Raw genomic sequence first — 16,027 nt, forward strand, 5'->3', positions numbered from 1 at the left:
AGGAATGAAGAAACATTCATCTTTTAGCCAAAAACGACTGAGGATGCCCAGTGTCAGGTAAGTCCATAAAATGAAATAAATGTTCAAAAGAAAAGCAAATGTCAATAGCTGCAGATTATGTAACTGTGTACTGAACAATTCTAAGAGCATCCACACAGACTGCTAGAACTGATTAAAACCCAAGGAGACGCTCCGCCCCCTGAGCCTCGGCCCACGGCCCCAGGGCGTAAGGCGCATGCGCACAGGGCGGAGGGCGAAAGATGGCGGCGCCGAGGTTCCCCACGCCGCTCTATGGGCACGTCGGTCGCGGCGCGTTCAGCGACGTGTACGAGCCCGCGGAGGACACATTCCTGCTGCTGGACGCACTCGAGGCGGCGGCAGCGGACCTGGCGGGGTGCGAGGAGGGCGAGGGCACCGGCGGGAGAGGGCTTGGGTGTCCTGGAGAGGCGGCAGCGGCCTGGGAAAGGACTGTCGCCGCCCACCTGTGGTGATTGACAGCAGAGCGAGCGCCTTCAGTCAGGGCTTCCCTGTAGATGCGCCTAGCTAACGTGCAAAGGATTTCTCTCTTAGCCAGGTACTGGTCGTGGCTCCCGAGCTCCTTTTCGCTGTACCACGTTGTGATGGCATTTTTCCTTTGAGCTGTTAATCTGAAGGACACACGCCCCTAAGAGCATCGATGGTATAACACGTTCAGAAACAACGAAGTATTCCCCAAACGCTTCTGTTGACGTTGAATTTTTTTTTTTTTTTTTTTTTTTGGTAGGAGGGAGGGTTACCTAGCACATAAAGACACTCTCTTGCAACGGAAGGGCACCAAAAGGGAGAATGGTTGTGAGATACTCGAGCGCGCAGGAATTTGTAAACCTACTCAACGTATTCTGTAATAACAGCTACTTAGCCACATAAGGCTGCTTAACACTGGAAATGTGACTCATGCAAATGACACACTGAATTTCTCGTTTCATGGTAAAAAGTTGTTACGGGCATTTAACAGCCTATAGAATCTACTCTTGATTTGTTAAGGTCTTTTCCATAGATTTTTAAATTAATAACGAAAAGAATTAATACTTGTAATTTTTCAATGAAAGGATTTGGGGTCATTAGATTTATACAATCATCAAGACTTGAAGTGTTTTTCCTCAGGATGAAACAAACAGCTGTCAGGTTTCAAAGATCTGTATCACGTTTATCCCTCTTAAACAGGGTCACATTTTTCCACATGTAAAATGGTCCAACTCTTAAAACTGGTTTTTCATAATAGGTGATGAAACTTTTGGATGTACTGGACTGTAGAGTGGAACAGTACTGTTTTATAACTTGTCTTTTATTCTCAATACCCCAGAAAGTTTACAAGCACAAATTGCATTGCAAAATCTGTCGTAAAAGGAGCTGATTTTGTTACAGTCTTGGATGTTTCTGGTCTTGGAATTCTAATTATGAGACCATGGTAGTTATTCTCAAACAAAAGCCACCTGATAAGATTCACAGATCTTGGTATAGCCCATTATACAAGCCCATTAAAGGCGTGTGTGGACTGGTTCCAAAGTTAGAAAACCATATACCTTTTCTTGTTGGATAGTTGTTTTGGAAGTTAAGTGCTAGAAAGTCACTTATATGCTACCAAGCCAATCTTTGTAACTGGGAATAATTAGTGCTTTTGATGCATGTGTAAGATTATGGACAAGGAAATAAGTTTAACTTAAAGAAATGTAGTAGAATGAAGGTGTTATATTTAACAGTGTTCTAAGATTATTAACATTCTAAGATCAAATACTCAGATATTTTCCCATTTGAGCATTTAACTCTACAAATACAGGATTTCTTTGCTCTACAAGAACTGAGGAGCTTTTTTTCCTAGGATGTACTGTTGGATTTATGAAGGTTAAATACTTAAAAATGATAGAGTAACTTCTTTCACGAGTAAAGTTTATACTAATACCAACCCTATCCCTTTAGGAAATACTAACCCAGGAGCTTCTTGTAGGAAGGGATGGCATCCTTCATATTTATATTTCCAACCCTAATTAACATTCCATACATTTTTGTAATGCTTTGTTGAAATTGAGAGCCACATATATAACTTTTGTGAATTTACCCTGTTATATCCCCAGAATGTTAGCAGTTTTGAGTTGCACAGTGTTCAAAGAAGCACAAAGTGATTGTCAGAAATTATAAATTTGGGGCTGGGGAGATAGCTCAGTCGGTAGAGTGCTTGCCTTGCATGCACAAGGCCCTGGGTTCGATCCCCAGCACCAAAAAAAAAAAAAAAATTAGAAATTTGTATTTCCTTATATTTGCAGGAGAGCAATGATGCTGGAGAAATGTACATTATAGCTAGACTAAGAATTATTTTCTGTCAAGTGTATTTTAATATCACTGTACTAATATTTACTTTGTTGTGTATTTTTAGAGTGGAAATATGCCTTGAAGTTGGATCAGGATCTGGAGTGGTGTCTGCATTCTTAGCCTCTGTGATAGGACCTCAGGCTTTGTACATGTATGTATGTAATGTTCATCCAGATTTCCACTGAGAGAATCATTATAATCATTAAATAACTCATAATTTTATAATTATGTATCTGATCATGTTTCAGTATAATAACAACCCAGATTACAAATTATGTTTCCCTAGGAATTACAACTTTATGTTCAAAACTGGTCCTTCATCTTGTTTAATTATACAAGCAAAATAATTTTAGGTCATCTCTAAATCTGACTCTTTTTTAAGTAAATAATTCAATCAGAAAAAAAATAGTTACTTAAATCTCTTTTTTCTCCTTTTTTTTTTTTTTTTTTTTTTTAAGTATTGGGAGTTGAATCCAGGGGCACCAGTAAGCCACATCCCCATTCCTTTTTATTTTTTATTTTGAGACAGGGTCTTGCTAATTTGCTGATTCTGGCCTCAAACTTGTGATCCTTCTGCCTCTGCCTCCCAAAATTGCTGAGATTATAGACTTAAATGCTTTTTGTAGAAAGTTTGAGAATATAATAAAAAATGAAGAAGTCACCAGAAAATTTTGTCCCATATTGTCCAAGTGTGTTCCTTCAGTTTTTTAAAGTTTTTATTTCCTTTTTTTACTTAGTAGCATATCATGAACATTTTTGTGTCGGTTTTTCCTTTAAATTTTATTTTGATGGCTGCACAGTATTACTGTTAAATAAATTTCTTCAGATGTGTATACATGTTTGTGTAGTATCCTGTTCTTACAAATTATATCAATATAATTATCTTTTTTTATCAATATAGCCAATGTTTGTTCTTTTTCTTTGCCACTATTAAAGCATTCTATTTTTTTTCTACACCTGCTATATGAAGAACTAAAGGAACATTCCCTGAATTATTCAGTATCAGATTTGCCCCATGGACATAGGATATAGTATTCTTCTTTTTCTTATTATTAGGTGCACTGATATCAACCCCAATGCAGCAGCTTGTACCCTGGAAACAGCACGCTGTAACAATGTCCACATTCAACCAGTAATTACAGATTTGGTAAGCTATTAATCCTTGTCCAATAATAACCAATTTTCTTTTGAAGTAAATTGAGGTCAAGCCAGGCATGGTGGCACACACCAGTTCAAAGCCAGCTTCAGCAATTTAGCAAGGCCCTGGATTCAGTCCCCACACTGGTACCAAAAAATAAAAATTTTAAAAAATCAAATAAATTAAAGTGAAGATGTTTCTGGTCAAAGAAACATGAGTAATGAATTAATTCATGACCCACTAACACTAAGTGATATACTTTATATAAATTCTTGGCTGATAGAATCCATCTTCTCCACACTTCGAAAGAAATTGATATTGACTTGCCTGTGTCAGGCACCTTCTGGATCAGTGAACTCAATTTACCTTAGCTTGAATTTAAAGAAGTGGATAGCATCGAGCACACATGACTTCAGGAACTCAAATGATGTTACACACATATTTTTCCTGGCTCTGAATTTTTCTCTGGTGGCTCTATTCGTAGGTAGTCTTTCCCTTCACAGTAATAAGACTTTTGCAAGTCTACATTATATTTCTTAGCAACTTCACAAGGAGAGAAACCCTTTACACTCTGTTGCTTTAGCAAAAGACCCAAAATGAGTATTGGGTTATGTGTCTGCCTCTCGATCTTTCTCTGCAACTGAGGGGAATTGGAGTAGTAGATTATTGACTTAGACCTGGATCATAGTCTCACTTAAAGAACTAGCTTGGGTTAGACCCTACCTGAGCCACTTGGATTTAAAATGACAGAAGATAGAGTTTGTCCAACAACAGTCAAGGAGATGTAATCAAAAGAAAGGTGGAATGGGTCCTAGGAAGGCAAAAGCAACAAGCGAAAGCTATAGAACCATTGTTTTCTTTTAAGAAGTTAACATCATGCATTCTTAAGTTGCGGTTGTTAAAATGATGGTATTAATATTTGGATAATTTTTAATTTGTGAGTTTTTTTAGTTATAAACATGAAATGCCTTTTTATAAGCAAAAATCATAGTAGCACATCCCAGGTGGACAGAAGAAATGCAGAATGCTTTCTGGGCTTCTTGACCTGTGTTATTACATCAGTCTTACACTGATGACAATAGGTAGCATTCCTGTTCAAGTTTACAATTTAGTTTTACAGTTCAAAGGGAATTAAGCCAAAGAGACAAATTCTTTTCACCTTACTAGTGTTATTATTGCTAATAAAAACTAGAATATCAGAAAAGGTATATTTGGTGATTTGCATTAGATCAGTGTGGTGATTTTAATGTTTTTTTAAATATTTCCCTAGTATATCCATAATTGGTATAAAATATATTTTGGTGGGTTTTTTTTGTTTTGTTTTGTTTTGGTTTATTTTGTTTTGTGGTACAGGGATTGAATCCAGGGATACTGTACCAGAGCTATACTTCTACCCTTTTTTTTTTTTTTTTTTTTTTTTTTTAATTTTTAGAGACAGAATCTTGCTAAGTTTTCTTGACTGACCTAGAACTTGTGATCTTCCTGGCTTTGGCCTCCTGAGTAACTGAGATATACCACCACACCTGGCTTAACTATTTTTGAAAGAGCAGTGAAACTTCAGAAACCGAAGAAATTCAGATTATCTACTTTTTTAAACAGATACAGAAATTTTTTAAACAGATATGGTATATTTTTTGAAACCACATGGTCTTAACCATAAATTCAAAATTGGATACATTAAGATTAAAGCTCAGATTTTCTGAAAGCAAATCCAGACGCCCCTTGCCTCTTTTCAGACATAAACTACTGGTTATCCATTCCAGAATTACTTCTTCGGTAAAATTGGCTAATACTAAATGCTTTTTAAAAATTGGGTTTTTTTAGTTATATATAACAGTAGAATGTATTTTGACATATCATACATGTATGGAGTATAACTTCCCATTATTGTAGTGTACATGATTTGGAGTTACATTGGTCATGCATTCATATATGAACATAGGAAACTTATGTCTGATTCATTCTACTGTCTTTCCCATTCCTATTCCCCTTCTCTTCCTTCCAGTTCCCCCTGTACAATCTGGTGAACCTCCACACCTTCCACCTATTGTGAGTCAGCATCTGCAGAGCAGAGAGAACATTCAGCCTTTGGTTTTTTGAAATTGACTTAACATGATAGTCTCTAGTTCCTTCCACTTACTGGCAAATGCCATAATTTCATTCTTATTTATGACTGAGTAATATTCCATTGTGTCTATGTACCACATTTTCTTTATCCATTCATCTGTTAAAGAGTACCTAGGTTAATTCCATAGCTTAGCTATTGTGAATTGAGCTGCTGTAAACATTAATGTAACTGAATCACTGTAATATGCTGATTTTAAGTCCTTTGGGTATATGCCCAGGAATAGTATAACTGGGTCAAATGGTGGTTTCATTCCAAATTTTCTAAGGAATCTTCATTTCTTAGATAGGAATCTTCAACCAGTTTGCACCAGTTTGCAGTCCCACCAGCAATGTATAAGTGTACCTTTCTCCCCACATCCTCCCCCAGCATTTATTGTTACTTGTATTCTTTATTTTTCTTAAAATATTTTTTATTTTTACAGACACATTTTGATTCTTTGAACACAAATGGGGTACATCTTTTCATTTCTGTGGTTGTACACAATGTATATTCATGCCATTCATGTAATCATACATATATATATAGGGTAATACTGTCTATTTCATTCTACTGTTTTTCCATCCCCACCCCCTCCCACCTCTTTTTCCTTTACACCATCCAAAGTTCCTTCATTCTTCTCTTCCCCCCACCACCCCCATCGTTTTATATTGTCATGCACTTATAAAAATAGGAACACTTCACGAATTTACATGTCATCCTTACACAGGGGCCATGCTAATCTTCTCTGTATCATTCCAATTTTAGTATATGTGCTGCTGAAGCAAGCACTTACTTGTATTCTTGATAATTGCCATTCTGAATGGAGTGAGATGAAATCTCAGTGTAGTTTTAATTTGCATTTTTCTAATTGCTAGTGATATTGAATATTTTTTCACATATTTGTTGACTAATTGTGGTACTGAATGTTACTTTTCACAAAGCAATAAATAAGAGATTGGCCTGAGCATAGATGTTGTGATCAATTTACATACCCTTTCAGAACATGGGGCATAGATTGCCACAACTTCAATAATAAGGTAAACTCATTGTTTTGGATTGCTGGTTTATCTGTTTAAAAAGTAGCACTTTCACTGTATTTCATTTTTAGTTTCAGGAAAATGTCTTTAAAAGTGTATATTTCTTTATGTGCTTAAAACATACCAAACATTTTATCTTTCGTCTCAATATTGTCTGTGCTACGGATGGTGATGGTTAAGGTCTACTCAGGTATATCCACCTTTACACTAAATAGCTGTAGTCTGCAATAAGTTTGAGTTTTTATTTTTTTTCCTCTTTGCCATAGTAGTTGCTCTGTTTTGTCATATTTCAGTGCTATTCGTCAATAAAACTTTGTTTCTCCAGATGTTTTGTACTAGAAAACCAAATGACCAGTTTAATCGAATTGTTATTTAAACCAAGAGTTAAGGAACTCTGTATGAGTGCCTCTCATATGAATAAAATCTGAGTTTTGCTAGAAGTACTTGAACTTCTTATCAGAGGCCCAATTCTCAGAAATGTTGCAGGACTGTGTTATTCAGCAAATTGAAAAGCTGAATATGGATGCCTAGTTTAGACTTTTTATCTCATCCATAATGACTTCCTCATTTAAATTTATTTTAACCAAAAGATTTTCTATTTTTAATATGTTTTCCTCCTTATTTGAAATTCAGTTGCTGCAGTGATTATAATGGCAGGGTACCCTAGGGACCATCATAAACAGTTGCAAAGCACACACATTTCTAGTTTCATTACCCAGCATTTCTGGAAAATTATATTATGGAATTCTTTTTTACAATATGAGAAACTTAATTTCTTTATGGAACTGAAAGAAAAGCTTTTGGTTATTTAAATGTGTTTCCTCATTCCAGGGCTATTATTGGGTAGACAACAGACTGGTAATCTTTTGACCTGATTACAAAACTACATCTGAATTACTAACAAAAACTGGGTATCTTTTCTCTTTTTAAATGAGAAAGAAAATTTACCTCTGTAAACATTTCTTCAAAAGTACAACTTAATAGTTCTCACTGAATAGCATAGTTAACAGACTTAATTTGGTGATTAAAATAGGATTGCTTGCATAAACCTGGATAAAATGAAAATTTGAAGACATTGTTTCATAATAATATATGTAAGTAGCCCACCCAGTATTTAGGGGATATGCCTGGGTATTAAGTGACTTTGAATTACAAAGTCTAAAAGCTGTTGTTTTTTTAATTCTCTTTCAGCCATTCTGATCACATTAAGGAGAAGATCTCAGTTTGGTGTTTTTCTTTAATATCTATTTAGCACTGACAAATGCCATTTAATGAAAAGAGCAGGCCTGGGTAACTCTGAAACTAGCAAGAGTAACTATAATTTAATAGCATTTTTTATTTGTATTGCATTTATTCTTAGAGACATTTCTATTTCCAAAGAGTTATATTGATTTTCCATTTACAATAGTAAATGGAGAAGTCTCCCTTTACATTTGATTTATTTAACAAAACAAAGTACATATAAAGAACAGTATTCAATAAATATGGTAGATACTTATTGCAGATATGGGGAATATTGTGAGAATGTTAATAAAACTCTGCATATTGATTTGAGATATTTCATTATTCTTTCTCAAGAAACAGCATGAGAATCAGTGGGTAAAGAGCTCTTCCATACATAGGTTTTTATTTTACTGTGTATATGAAGGCACAAGATGACATAATCAGATATGACTTCTAAGTATTTAGTTATTTAATTGACTACTTTAAATGGCACTTGGCCATTTAAAGAAAATACAGAATTTTAAAGAAACTACTAAACATACTTTCTTTAAAAAGAACATTTTTTTCTTGTTCCATAGAAAATTATATCCAGTATAAGGATTTTAAAAACACCAAATAATTGGTGTCTTCAGTTTAATCAGTGTATCCAATGCTTTCCTTCTTTGATATCTAATTGTTTCAGCTAGTACATTTACAAGTAATTGAAGAAGCTGAAAACAAAAAGTTCATCTTCTGATATTTCTGAACCTCAGATGTGTTTTCTGTCATTCCATAAAATATTTCTCTTGATTATAGGAAATACAGGTTTAAGTCAGTGGATGTATTCTAAACTCATGTCCAAATATATGCAGAATATCTGCTTCAGAATTACAGTTTGTTATTTTATTTTCTCAAAAGGAACCCATAGTGTAAACATATATGGTGTTTATTGAACATTTTATTCATTCTAATCATTGTTTTTAATTAAGTGCATATAATCTTCATCTGAAAATGTAAAAATATTGTTTCCATCTAAAAGTAAAGCCTTCTAACATTGCTTCTTTTCACCAACAAGGGAGAGTAGCTTTAAAGATTGATTTATTAATTATTTAAACCAGAGTCCAAGTTAATTAAAATTCTGTTGTTGAAAACATTTAGGTCAAAGGCTTGTTACCAAGACTGAAGGAAAAAGTTGATCTTCTGGTGTTCAATCCCCCCTATGTTGTGACTCCACCTGAAGAGGTAAGACATGCAGCAAAATTTAATTATGAGTATTTTTGGCAATTCTGTTTCTAAAGTAAAATGAACATCATATGACATCAGACACTGCTTTGATTTTATCCTAATTGTCAGTAATTGATACTATTATTAGACAGGAATGAAAACTAATGACTATACACATTATAATCTATGTCCTTAAATTCTCACCTAAATCATACTTTAAAGTAGATACTTAAATTTATATTTTCATGTCTGTATCTATCTATCCTTTATCATGAATAACAAATTTGTGAAATAAAATTTTTCTTTTTTCCTGTACTGGGGATTGAACCCAGGACCTTGTGCTTGACAGGCAAACACTCTACAAACTGAGCTTTATCCCAAGCCCCTTAATATTTTTAATAAATAATAAATAGGAATTCCTTGTGAAAGTCTTAGGCTGCCTCCTTTCATAGGTATTAACAGAAGGTATAGGTATTATTCATTTTTAGTAGGGAAAATAATTGAAATGTATGGTTTTTAATACCTCAATACAGAAGAGGTAAACCATATTAACTCTTTTTCCAGTAAGTTCAAGGCAGACAGTTTTATCATGTACTAAGTCTAGTTTTTCTTTATTTTGCCTATTTTTTCCTTTGATGTTTATTCTCTGGCAAAGCTGATAAACATTGCATTCACCTTTATACCAAGGCGAAAAAGCTCCACTTGATTGCTGTTCCTACTAAAGGCAGTTAAGTAACAAAAAAAGCCGTTGCTCTACTGATATAAGAACTCATATGTGAAGGTAGGAAGTCATTGTAACAAAGTAATGAGCAGTTGAAGGTAAAGCAAAGGAAATCACAAAAGGTGACTGGAGATTTAGAGCTTAAATTATTAGGAGTTTATGCTCATAAATGTTCAGCTGTACTTACTGGAATGTCCATAAACAGGAAATAAGGTACTATTGGTGTGTGTGGTCTCTGAAGAATCAGAGGTGGACACCGTCGTTAGCCCAGGTATCAGGCAAACAGAAGCCACCAAACATGCCTGATTCCAGAGGATGGGAGCCTGTCAGAGTGTGTTGGTGCCAGTCGAGCCTCCGGAAGCACACATACCTGAGCATTGTGAGGGAGGCTGGTCCAGATGATCGCCCTGGAGGCTTATCTCTAGTGTGAGCAGACAAATGTGACTAAGCATCCCTGGAGAGTCATATCACAAAGGAGTCTGAGTTAGTCAGCTTTTTGTTGCTGTGACCAAATACCTGAGAAAATCAACTTAAAGAAGAAAAGTTTTATTTTCTCCCTTAGTATCAGAGATTTCAGTCCAGGGGTCACTTGTCTCCATTGCTTGTGGGCCTGTGGTGAAGCAGAACATCATGGAACGTAGTGTGTGGCAGAGCAGAGCTGCTCACATGACAGCTGGGAAGCAGAGAAAGAGAAATAAAAGGTGGGGAGGCCTGGGGACAAAACATAGTACCCAAGGACATGTCCCCAAGAACATGTCCCCAAGAACCCTCTTCCTTCAACTAGGTCCTGCCTCCTACCACTATGTCCATATCATGCTGTCAAATTATGAATCCATCAGTGGATTAATCAACTGATGAGGTCAGAACTCATGATCCAGTCACTTCCCAAAAGCCCACCTCTGAACACTGCTGAACTGGACACCATGCCTTCAGCATGAAGAAAACCTCATATCCAAACCCTAATAGTCCTAGCCCATATTGAGGCAGAGTGACAAGAGACTGGCCCTGCAAAGGCTGGCCACAGACCATCTTACCTCTTGAAACATCAAGAAAATGTGTTCCTCTGAAAATTAGGGAGTAAATAGGAAGAGAAAGACATGGGTCCCAGAAGAAGAGGGCATTAAGCCCAGGAGAAAGCAAAGGGACACCAGCAAAGAGAAGTCCCCAGGAGAAAAGAGTTGACGAAAAACAGGAACTCGTAAATTTCCTAAAATGATGAACTTTGTGGAAAATTGTAGTGAAAGGAATGTGAGATATATATGTGTGTGTGTGTGTGTGTGTGTGTGTGTGTGTATGAATTACCCATTTCTCTCAGTTTTATAGTGTTATTACTAAGTACTTGGTGTGCCCAAAGCAATGACTGTCAAAACTATTCATTCCTACAGTGGATAAAAGTATTTTTTTGGTGCTAAGTATTGAATCCAGGGACTCATGCATGCTAGGCAAGCACTGTATCACTGAGCAACATCCTCAACCTTAAAAATATTTCTTCATCATTTCTTCTGATTGTACTGATAGAACTATTATTTTTCTAATTTTACAGAAAAGGGAAGAAAGTAATTCACAAAGAGATTTACCAGTTTGCCTAAGGTCACATAAACTAGGAAGTTAGGAAACCTAGATTCAACTTCACTTCCTGTTTGTCAGCAGTAAAATACAAAATACAGACTTTGGAGATGTTACCTGTCAAAAAGATGCACCTTGTGATCTAAATTAAACTTGTCCTGAATCGATAAAAATAATCTAATTGGCCACAGGTGGGAAGTCACGGAATAGAAGCAGCTTGGGCTGGTGGCAGAAATGGACGAGAAGTCATGGATAGATTCTTTCCACTGGCATCAGACCTCCTTTCCCCAAGAGGATTATTCTATTTAGTTACCATAAAAGAAAACAATCCAGGTAATACAGACCAGTTTATTAACTCTTTGCTTTGCTGAAAACAAAAATTTATAACATAGAAAGCTATAATGTATAAAGTAACACAGGATGTTCATGAATTTAATCACTAATAGAGACAAATTAACATTAAAAGAGGAGATATTTTTAAGAGATATTTTTCTGGTTTTAAAAAGTATAATTTTCTTTTGAGGGGGTGAACTTTTTCTCCTATTCATTACTAATATTCAAATACAGAGCCTCTTACTTCTTTTTACCCCCAATGCTGTGAATTTTTTCTGTACCCTCCGTTCTTTTTTTTTTTTTATGTTTGTTTTTTCTTTTATTGTTAAAGATATTCACCCTCTACCCAATAATGTGATTAACTATTTTTAGAATTCATTTTTGTTTTGCTTTAGTTGTTAGAATTATTAATGAGCAAAAGAATTTTAGGTTCCACAAGGGCTTAAATTTCTTTCTTTCTTTTTTTTTTTTTATTGTAAACAAATGGGATACATGTTGTTTCTCTGTTTGTACATGGAGTAAAGGCATACCATAAATTTACATAGGGTAATGTTGTTTGATTCATTCTGTTATTTTTCCCTTCCCCCCACTCCTCTTTTCCCTCTATACAGTCCTTCCTTCCTCCATTCTTGCCACCCTTCTTAACCCTAACCCTAAACCTAACCCTAACCCTAATGCTAACCCCTCCCACCCCCCATTTATGTCATCATCTGCTTATCAGCGAGATCATTCGTCTTTTGGTTTTCTGAGATTGGCTTATCTCACTTAGCATGATATTCTCCAATTTCATCCATTTGCCTGCAAATGCCACAATTTTATCACACCCTCTGGTCTTAAAGTCATTAACTCTTTAGTTCATCTGAAATTTAATCCTGAAAGCTGTCTTACTGTATGGATGTTTATATCTTGATTTTCAGATTACTTTATAACTAAATTGCTTCATCTATTTTCTCTTCTGTACATTCCAGTTTGATTTTAATCTTATATTTTATATCCTCAGCCCCTCAAATAACATTGATTCCTAACTTTAGTTTTTTGTGTGTTTCTATTTTCTTAGTTCAGTCTTATTTATAAAAGGTTTTCCTTTTTTAATATGTCTAAAAGAAATAAACGACTTCTCATTTATTCTTCCAGCCAGTATTAGTATTCAGCTTGCCCATACCTTTGCTGACCTTTTTCATTCAAAGGGAAGGATATATGGCAGAGATTAAAGCCACACAACTGAGAAATTGATTGCTTGCTGTAGTAACAAATTTAATTAATGTTTGGTCCAATGTAGACTTCCTCTGCTATCAAGCTGTTCAGTTTGATTACAAAGTACCAAGTGATCTGAAGCCCAAGTTCACTTTAATAGACATTTACTTGGTATACATGTTTTGTTAGATGAATATAATTTATAAACATTCTGTATTTATCATATTATTAAACTGTTTAGAGACCATACACATCATCAAGTGATATAATTGGAGTTTATTTTTTTCTTTTTTTAACTCATTTTAGAAGACATTTTGAAAACATTGAAGGCAAAAGGTCTACAAGGGACCACTGCACTTTCTAGACAGGCAGGCCAAGAAACCCTTTCCATTCTCAAGTTCACCAAGTCCTAATATACCAAGAGCTACCAGAAGTATGCTGAGAGATCCTGTGAACTGAATGCATTCAGCGTATTTTGAAACTGAAGTCATTCCTTGGTTAAGGAATTTTGTCAGAAATTTATCATTAAAAAACAAAAAGGTGGAAAGATGGAGCATTTCCTTTTACCAGGAAATCAGGTCTTCAGAAATATTTACACACATGCAGGTAAATATGTATATTTATAATTTGCATTTATATGTAAAAGTTATATGACATGTGGATGTATATTCATTTCAGCATTGGTTCTGTAGCAAAGTGGAATCAACCCAAATGTCCATCATGAAGGAGATTGGTTAAAATAAATTACAGTTTATCTGTTTTACTGAACATGCAACCATTAAACCTGAGTCAGGTCTCTATATACTAAATCAGAAGGGGTCCAATTCTGTACTCTAGAATGAGAAGAGCAAACTGCCGAATAGTTTTATCCTACCTGTATATTTTTAAGAAACCAATAAAGACAATATGTTTGTATGTGTATAAAAGCCTCAGAAGATAAATAACAGGTGAGAATGAAGACACTTCTGCTATTCGGGGATGGTATTTGATTTTGCACAAAAAGGATGTTGGGGAATGGCTATGGAGTATAATTTTAACCACTGATTGCAGCTGGTGTAGCAGATGGGGTTTCATTGCTGGAGCAAATTAACACATCACTTGGTACCTGCTACACAATCAATATGGAAAATACCTTTTTCACCATACTTATCCATAAAAGTCCACCAGAGGTAGTTTGTTTTTAACCAGCAAGGTCAACAATACACCTTCACTGTCCTACCTCAGGTATTATCTACTCTCCAGCCTTATATCATAATTTAGTTTGCAGGGATATTGATCACCTTCCTAGCCACAAGATGCTACACTAATCATTACATTGATGACATGATACTGAATGAAACAAGTGATCAAGAAATAGCAACTACTGTAAACTTGTAACAAGTAGGAAATCTAACTACACTTCAGGGACCTTCCACCTCAGTAAAATTAATGAGGTCCAGTGGTTTGGGCCTATTGAAACAGCCCTTCTAATGTGAAGGATAAATTGTTGAATTAAGTGCTCCTGCAACCAAGAAAGAACATCTAGTGGATGTTGTTGCACTTTGGAGGCAACAAATGGTTATTTGGTGTGTTACTTCAACCCATTTATGAAGTGACCCAAAAGTTGCCAGTTTTGAGTTGGGCCCAGAACCAGAAAAGGCTTTGCATCTTGTACAGGCCGCATACAAGCTGCTCTGCCACTTAGGCCATATGATCTAGCAGATCCAGTGGCGAAGTGTCATTCTCAGACAGGAATGCTATTCAGTCTTTGGCAGGCCCCTACAGGTGAGTTCTAGTTTCAGACCTGTAGGATTTTGGAGCAAGACTGGTAATGCCATAAATAACTACTTGTTTTGAGAAAGAGCTCTTGGCCTGCTACTGGGCCTGAGTAGATTCTGAACACTTAACCATAGATCACTAAGTTATCATGGGAACTGAGCTACATTCTGAACTGGGTGTTGTCTGACTCATCAGACCATGAAGTTGGCAAGCACAGCACCACTCCATCATCAAATGGAAGTGATACACCTGAGCAGACCCGGAAATGTACTTGAAGAAGTGTTCAAAAGACCCATTTTCCTCATTCCTGCCTTCTTTGTTCCTACCTGCTCCTGTGGGCAGTTCCCTCTGATCTGCTGACAGAAGACAACTAGGGCCTGGCTTACAGATGGTTCTACAGAACTACAGCCTCTCTCCACAACATCCTTGAAGGACAGCTGGTGAAGGAATATCCTCCCAATGAAGCTTGGAGTAATGCATCTGGTTGTTCACTTTGCTTGGAAGGGTAAATGGCCAGATATGCAATCATATTCAATTTCACGAGCTGTGGCCCTTAATTTAGCTGGATGATCAGGAATTGGAAACAGTCATGATTGGAAAATTGGTGACAAAGACATTTGGGTAAGAGGTATGTGGATACACCTCTGAATGGACAAAAGACATGAAAATATTTGCATCTCATGTAAATGCTCACCAAAGGGTGACCTCAGCAGAGGCAGACTAATAATAAAGTGAATAGAACAACCCATTCTGTGGATAGTTTTTATCCTCTTTACAAGCCACCCCTGGGCTCAGGAACAAAGTGGCTCTGGTGGCAGGGATTGAAGTTAAGCATGAGCTCAACAGAACTTGCCTTCCCTGCCTGCAGTGTATCCATGGATTTACAAAATGCCTCATGCACCACCATGGTATTCCAGAGTTTGTGGAAACTGTGTATATTCTCATATATATAAATCTAAACTTAAAATGTCTGTTAATTTAAGAAAAAAATTGCAATACAATAAAAGGCACAGAATAAACAAAAGGGTAGGATGAAGGGAGGCAGAGAGAGAGGACAGGGGGAAAGAAGACACCCATGTAGAGACCTTAAATGTACTGGTATGTTCCAGTTCTCATGTTGAGCAGAAGGTCCTGTGGTGTTTCACTATTTAAACTGCACCTGGAAAAAAATAAAGAAATAAAGACTTTTCTAACATGCCTGAGTAGGGCCACAATCTTGAGTCTGTTACTCTCATACACAGAAGTTCACCTGGCAAGGATGAGGAGAAATAGTAGAGAAGCCTTTGCATGTGAACAATTATTGCAGTATTTATAGCCTGTAATAATCAGTGATCAGTCCACCCTGGCAGAGTTCAAGTTCTGAATCAGTTGATTTTGTGAAAAGTATGGTTGCTTTCAAG

General features: G+C 36.1%; 1 protein-coding gene and 1 non-coding gene across 5 annotated transcripts; one reads left to right on the top strand and one right to left on the bottom strand.

The window, feature by feature from the left end:
- Positions 1-257: 257 nt before the first annotated feature.
- N6amt1 (N-6 adenine-specific DNA methyltransferase 1) lies at positions 258-15,779 on the top strand. 4 transcript variants are annotated; one of them, XR_007110218.1, is made up of 7 exons: positions 258-394; positions 2,411-2,497; positions 3,403-3,493; positions 8,990-9,073; positions 11,534-11,675; positions 13,176-13,475; positions 14,823-15,770. XR_007110218.1 is itself a non-coding variant. In XM_047564334.1 (6 exons), the coding sequence occupies exons 1-6, from the start codon at positions 261-263 to the stop codon at positions 13,280-13,282; spliced, it is 645 nt and encodes a 214-aa protein (XP_047420290.1). In that variant the 5' UTR covers positions 258-260; the 3' UTR covers positions 13,283-15,778. The 4 variants fall into 4 exon arrangements, 2 of the variants coding, with proteins under 2 accessions (XP_047420290.1, XP_047420291.1); XR_007110219.1 differs by having other exon boundaries at positions 14,970-15,769; XM_047564334.1 differs by having other exon boundaries at positions 13,176-15,778.
- Positions 6,274-6,380, bottom strand: LOC124993882 (U6 spliceosomal RNA). Its single transcript, XR_007110396.1, has one exon. It is a non-coding gene; the product is annotated as a U6 spliceosomal RNA (small nuclear RNA).
- Positions 15,780-16,027: the final 248 nt, after the last annotated feature.

Source organism: Sciurus carolinensis, chromosome 9 (assembly GCF_902686445.1).
Source record: "Sciurus carolinensis chromosome 9, mSciCar1.2, whole genome shotgun sequence".
In the NCBI taxonomy this organism is placed as follows: Eukaryota; Metazoa; Chordata; class Mammalia; order Rodentia; family Sciuridae; genus Sciurus; species Sciurus carolinensis.

What these genes read in the sequence shown, in the direction of transcription:
- N6amt1 (XM_047564334.1), top strand. Translation starts at nt 261, where the DNA reads ATGGCGGCGCCGAGGTTCCCCACGCCGCTCTATGGGCACGTCGGTCGC. An exon ending in GCGGCAGCGGACCTGGCGGG is followed by an intron (nt 395 to 2,410) that starts GTGCGAGGAGGG and finishes GTGTATTTTTAG; the next exon opens with AGTGGAAATATGCCTTGAAG. An exon ending in CATAAAAGAAAACAATCCAG is followed by an intron (nt 11,676 to 13,175) that starts GTAATACAGACC and finishes AACTCATTTTAG; the next exon opens with AAGACATTTTGAAAACATTG.